Genomic DNA, 6,503 nt, shown 5'->3' on the forward strand with positions numbered 1-6,503 from the left:
TTTAAGGAGCTCTGTAGATTCTCTAGGTTGTGTCAGGGTGCCCTGGAGACCTATCAAAGCTGGAAATGCATTAAGTATCAAAGGGGCTTGAAGGACAATATCATGACTGTTGTGGCTCTTTTGAAGATTCGGATCTTCTCCGATCTTGTGAACAAGGTGAGAGTTATTGAGGAATGTGCAAAGACGGTAGCCTCGTCAAGGGACACTCATGGAAAAAACAATAATTGTGGACGTGGCAAGTACTTTCAGCCGAAGGGTCAGAATTTCAAGAAAGGAGGACATGCACCTTAAGGTCAAGGAAGCTTCAGAAAGAACATTTATGATCAGTACCAGCATGGCAAAGGGAGAGGGAATCAGAGGAAGGTTTCTCCGGATTTAATTTGTGATCTTTGTAGACGTTTTCATCCAAATGACTCTTGCAAGATTGGTATAGGTGGTTGCTTCAACTATAGTTTGCCTGGTCACATTGTGAGAGATTGCACTCGTGGGAAAAACCCGAATGCGGGTCAGAGTCAACTCCAAGGGCAAGAATTTGCTGTGAATGCCAAAGATGCTGCTAAGGCGGGATCTGTTGTTGAGAGGTATATGCTTAATTGGTGAAAAAACCTTAGCATTCATTTATTTCATTTGACAAAGTTGAGAAACTAGACTTGAAACTGTCAGAATTAGCATTTGAATTGCATGTACATACTCTGCATCAGACGGTGGTAACTAGGTTAGGTTGTAGGCAAGTAGGTTTCAAGCTTGAGGGTAGAGACTTCGTGCATGAGTTGATTTGTTTACCAATGGTTGGGTTAGAGATGATATTGGGGTTTGATTGGATGTCAAAGAATTGAGTTTTGTTGGATTTCTTTGAGCGGTCAATTCGATTTATGCCGGAAGGAGAAAATGGAGTAGTGGTAGCTGAGGGTTATTACCTGAACTCTGTAATGGTGCACTTTAGTGGGGGAAGAGTGTCAGGGTTATATACTGTTGGTTGCAAATGCATTAGGTGATAATCAGAAGTTAGATCAAATCTCGGTAGTTAGAGACTTTCCGAAAGTGTTCTCGGAAGATATTCCTGAGTTCCCACCTCAAAGGGAGATTGAATTTGCGATTTAATTGGTGCCGGGAGCCAGACCAGTATCAATTGCGCCATATAGAATGGCTCCGATAAAGCTGGCAGAATTAAAAACTCAGTTGGAAGAGCTTCTGAACAAGAGGTTCATTTGACCGAGTGTATCTCCGTGGGGAGCGCTAGTTTTATTGGTGAAGAAAAAGGATGGAGGAATGTGACCTTGTGTAGATTACCGACAGTTGAACAAAGTGACTGTGTAAAACAAGTACCAGTTGCCAAGTATAGATGACTTGATGGATCAACTGCAAGGAGCTGTAGTGTTTTCAAAGATTGACTTAAGATCCGGTTATCATCAGATAAGGGTGAAGGAGGATGACATTCCAAAAATTGCGTTTAGGACGCGCTATGGACACTACGAGTTTGCTGTGATGTCCTTTGGGTTAACGAGTGCACCTACTGTATTCATGGATTACATGAACAGAGTATTTTTTCCTTTTTTGGACAAATTCATGGTGGTTTTCATAGACGACATCTTAGTTTATTCTAAGACAGTGAAGGAGCATGAGGAACATTTGAGGATTGTGTTGCAAATTTTAAAGGAGCGAAAATTGTATGCTAAGTTGTCCAAGTGTGAGTTCTGGAAGGAAGAAGTAAAGTTCCTAGGACACGTAGTAAGCAAAGGAGGAATAGTTGTAGATCCTTCGAATGTAGAGGCGGTGATGGAATGGGAGAGACCAACGACGGTGACGGAGGTTAGAAGTTTCTTGGGTTTGGCCGGATGTTATTGGAGATTTATTGAAGGATTTTTCCAGATTGCACTACAGATGACTAAGTTGACAAGGAAGGAGGTGCCGTTTGTGTGGACGTCGGAGTGTGAAGAAAGTTTTCAGATCTTGAAACAAAAGTTAACTTCAGCGCCTGTTTTGATTTTACCAGAACTGCATGAACTGTTTGAAGTATACTGTAATGCTTCCTTGAAGGGTTTGGGTTGCGTGTTGATGTAACACCGAAATGTGGTGGCTTTCACATCACGTCAGCTGAGACCGCATGAGGTAAATTACCCAACTTATGACTTGGAATTAGCGGCGATTGTGTATGCATTGAAGATTTTGAGGCACCACTTGTACGGAGTGAGGTTTAGTGTCTTTTCTAATCATAAGAGTCTCAAATACATCTTTGATCAGAATGAGCTCAATATACGTCAGAGGAGGTGGATGGAGCTGCTAAAAGATTATGATTTTGAATTGAGTTATAACCCTGGGAAGGCGAACGTGGTGGCGGATGCATTGAGTCGGAAGTCTTTAACGATAGCTTAGATGAGAATAAAGGAAGAGGAGTTAGTGGATAAGTTTGTAGATCTTAGGCTGGATATTGGTGAAGTTTCCGAAAGAGCTTGTTTAAATAAGTTGCAGATTTCAAGTACGTTTTAAACAGAGATTCAGATGGCTCAGCAAGATGATCAAAATAGTCACCAATTATTTCAACCAATTGGCAAGAAAAGGCATGAGGAGTTTGCTAAGGATGATGAAGGGTTGTGGAGTTATAAGGAGAGAATCTCTATACCGGATGTCGGGGGTTTGAGGCAAGAATTGTTGTTGGAAGCTCACAATAGTGGGTTTTCCATTCACCCAGGAAGTACTAAGATGTACCATGATTTAAAGAAGGTGTTCTGGTAGCCTGGGATGAAAGGTGATGTAACTACAGTTGTGTCTAAGTTCCTGACATGTCAGAAGGTGAAGATAGAGCACCAAAAACCGTCGGGAATGTTACAGCCACTTGAGATTCCTCAGTGGAAGTGGGAAGGAATTGCAATGGATTTTGTGACCAGTTTATCGAGGACAAGGTCAGGATTTGATGCGGTTTGGGTGATCGTGGATCGCTTAACCAAGTCTGCTCACTTCCTACCTATTCGAGTGAACTATTCTATGGAGGAGCTGGCAAGGTTGTACACCAAGGAGATCATAAGGTTATACGGCGTGCCAACGAGCATAGTATCAGATCGTGATCCCCAATTCACATCAAGGTTTTGGGGAGCTTTCCAAAGAGCTTTCGGTATGAGACTATATCTTTGCACATCATATCATCTGCAAACTGATAGATAGTCAGAAAGGACTATTCAGATGTTGGAAGATATGCTAAGGGCGTGTATTTTGGATCAACCTGGAAGTTGGGACTGTTACATGCCATTGGTGGAATTTACGTACAACAATAGCTTTCATGCGAGCATTGGGATGGCTCCGTATGAGGCTCTATATTGACGGAAGTGCCAATCTTCACTTTGTTGGTATAAGACTGGTGAAGTAAGTATTTTAGGTCCTGACTTGGTAGCAGAAACAACTGAGAAGATTAAGAAGATTTGGGAGAGGATTCTAACTGCACAGAGTCGATAGAAAAGTTATGCAGATCAGAGAAGAAAACCATTGGAATTTGAAGTAGGAGAGCATGTATTTTTAGGGTTACACCAACAATTAGGATTGGAAGAGTGATTAAAACCAAGAAGCTGAATCCAAGATTCATAGGACCGTTTGAGATTCTGAGGTGATTCAGGCCGATGGCATATCAAGTAGCTTTGCCGCCTCACTTGTCTAACTTGCATGATGTATTCCACGTGTCACGACTCCGTAAATACACGTCAGATGCGGCTCATGTGTTAGAGCCCGAGTCGGTCGAGTTGAGGGAAAACTTGACATTTCAAGTCACGCCGGTGCGTATTGACGACACTAGTGTGAAGAAACTGCGAGGAAATAAAGTTTCATTAGTTAAAGTTGCTTGGAAGAGAGCAGGAGTGGAAGAGCATACTCGGGAATTGGAGTTCGAGATGCGAAAGGATTATCCCAAGCTATTCTCAGGTAATCACTAAATTTTGAGGACAAAATTTCTTATTTGGTGGGGAGAATGTAAGAACTGAGAATAATTAACCGTCTAATTAAATAATTAAATTGCCTAAATTAGGTTTCAAAAATTTAGAATGAGAATTAGAAAATATAAATATGATTTTTTTACTCAATAGATTTTTGTGAGTCAGAAAATGTATTTTCTGTAAAAAAACCGAGTAAAACCACGAACCGGCAGCCGAATCGGTCGAACAGGTTCAAGTCTATCCGGTACTGCATGAGAATAATTAAAAACAGTAGAAAACCTCTGGAAAATATTAAAAATTGAAATCCGGGCATTTATTTTAAAGTTTTGGGCCAAAGTTGGGCCAAACGGGTTAAAAAAAATACTAACGGGTTGGACCAAGCCCAATTGGGCCCAAGCCCAACATATAAAACCCTCCATTAATGAACCCATCAGCACACAACACTCTCATAAACACACCACCCAGTTGAGAAGAGAAGAGGGAAGAGAGTTTCCATTTCACTATTGATCATCATCTTCCCAAGCTCATAACTTAAGCTACGGAGCTCTGATCGCCGCACCATTTGTGGTCATGCGATCAACATGGAGAGCTCTACAAAACCCACCCCAGAAACTAGTAAGGAAATCACAAAATCTCTCTTAGCTTTTCCTTTCAAAAATTTGAAAATTTTAGGGTTTTGTATTGAGTGAAATTTTGTGATTTTGGTGTTTAGGTACACTCTAGCACTTGATTACTATTGGGCTTTGCTTCCAAAATTGTTGGGCAAGGTAAGAGTGTCTTAAATCCTTGTGAATATTGAGTAAGATGAACCCTAGGTTGATTGGTTATGAATTATGTGTATATATAGCTTGAAGTTGTGATTATTGGCATTTACTTGGAGCTTGGAGTTGAATTGATGGCTTGATTGAGTTTGAGAACTTGTGGAAGCTTGGTTGAGGTCATCTTGATGATTTAGTACATATTGGGAATCGGCCAAGGTATGGTTTTGGATTTCTCTATGTAATATATAATATTTTTGGACACTTAGGCTAGTGACCCATATGATTGGTTTGGATTGGTTGTTGAATTTGGTTGGTTGTGATGTATGATGAACTGATGTTGTTGCGTTGTTAAATAATGTTGTTGATGTATGATGTATAATGAATTTGGATGAGTAATATTGTTGATGTTGATTAATAATGTTGATTATTGGAATTGAGAATGAATGAGGTTGATGTTGAAAATTGATGATAATAGAATGACTATTGATGAGTTTGTTGGATGAAAAGGGGTTTAGTGTGAAATCAGGGAGAATTGGGAGTTGAGAAGTACATGATATGAGTAGTGGATTGTGATACAAATGGTAAAAATCTGATGTGGGATGGAGTTGATATAGTTTTAGTTTGGTTTTGGTTTTGAAAATAGAAAATTGAGAACCTTGTGAAATTTTGGTAAAAACAGATTTTTGGTGAACTTTGACGGATCATAACTTGAGCCTCAGTTTTGAAAATTTCTTGAAATTTGCTTTAAATTAAAGTTCATTGAAAAATATTTAAATGGATATAAAGTTTATAGGAAATGGAGTTTTGTGAAGGAAGTTATGATCATTCAAAGTTTGGTGTCAAAAATATGAATTCTGTGCATGCTGCAGAATTTGTGATTTTTGGTTTGCATGCGCACGCACACCCCTTTGAATTTTTGAACTTGTGCACACACACAGCCTTGTGTGCACACACGACAAACGAAGTTTTGCAAGCTGTGTGCACGCACACATTGGAAAGTGTATGCTGTTGAGGGCGTTCGCACGCCTTCTGCGAGTGAACAGAATTGGAAAATATTACACTTGTGCATACGCACACCTCTATGCGGACGCACACATTTTGAAAATCATTCTGGGTGTGCGCACGCACACCCTGTGCATACGCACATGCCTTGTTTTTCAACTAAAATCTTGTTTTCAACTGTTTCACCTTTCCAACAAGCTTGTAAACTTCTGTGACACATATTTAAGACCTTTTGGGCTTGTTTTTGGATTGTTAAAACATAGAGAAAGTCTTAGGTGGAATTATTTGGCATTACCTTGAAAAGTTAGAAGATGAAGGCTTTGGTTTCTAGTCTACTAAGGATGGGTTTGGTGGAGTGAGAAGGAAGAATAGTATATGAATTGAGAAACTAATGAACTAGTGAGTTCGGAATTGAAATTATGAATTGACAGTGGTTGAGATGAGTCGAGGACTCGGAGTTACAATGATGAATCATTGGTATACTAAAATAAAGAATTTTTGAAAAACCACTACTGTAACATTTTAAATTGAGATTGTTGAGACGTTATGCGCTTGCTAGGGACGGTGGTTGGATCCCGCCTGTCGAGGTAGTAGCGGCAGCATAAGGGCGGTGGTTCGTCTCGCTTGCGTTGAGATGTGAGATTCGTGGCAAGAGTATCTCGCTAGCATCCCTTCGGATCACTAGAGTGTGCAGATACAAAATCTTGGACGTTGTTCCGAGCACCATATCTCGTGGGTTCCTATTATGATTTCGAAGGGGGACATTCCCATGGAGATGTGTCGGGTTGGCAGTTGAACCGACAATGTGGTATTACAGCCAATA

General features: G+C 40.3%; 1 protein-coding gene across 1 annotated transcript; it reads left to right on the forward strand.

The window, feature by feature from the left end:
- The first annotated feature begins 3,608 nt into the window (after positions 1 to 3,608).
- LOC140173202 (uncharacterized) lies at positions 3,609 to 3,917 on the forward strand. Its single transcript, XM_072195960.1, has one exon. The coding sequence runs from the start codon at positions 3,609 to 3,611 to the stop codon at positions 3,915 to 3,917; it is 309 nt and encodes a 102-aa protein (XP_072052061.1).
- The last annotated feature ends 2,586 nt before the right edge of the window (positions 3,918 to 6,503 follow it).

This window comes from Arachis hypogaea, chromosome 5 (genome assembly GCF_003086295.3).
Source record: "Arachis hypogaea cultivar Tifrunner chromosome 5, arahy.Tifrunner.gnm2.J5K5, whole genome shotgun sequence".
In the NCBI taxonomy this organism is placed as follows: Eukaryota; Viridiplantae; Streptophyta; class Magnoliopsida; order Fabales; family Fabaceae; genus Arachis; species Arachis hypogaea.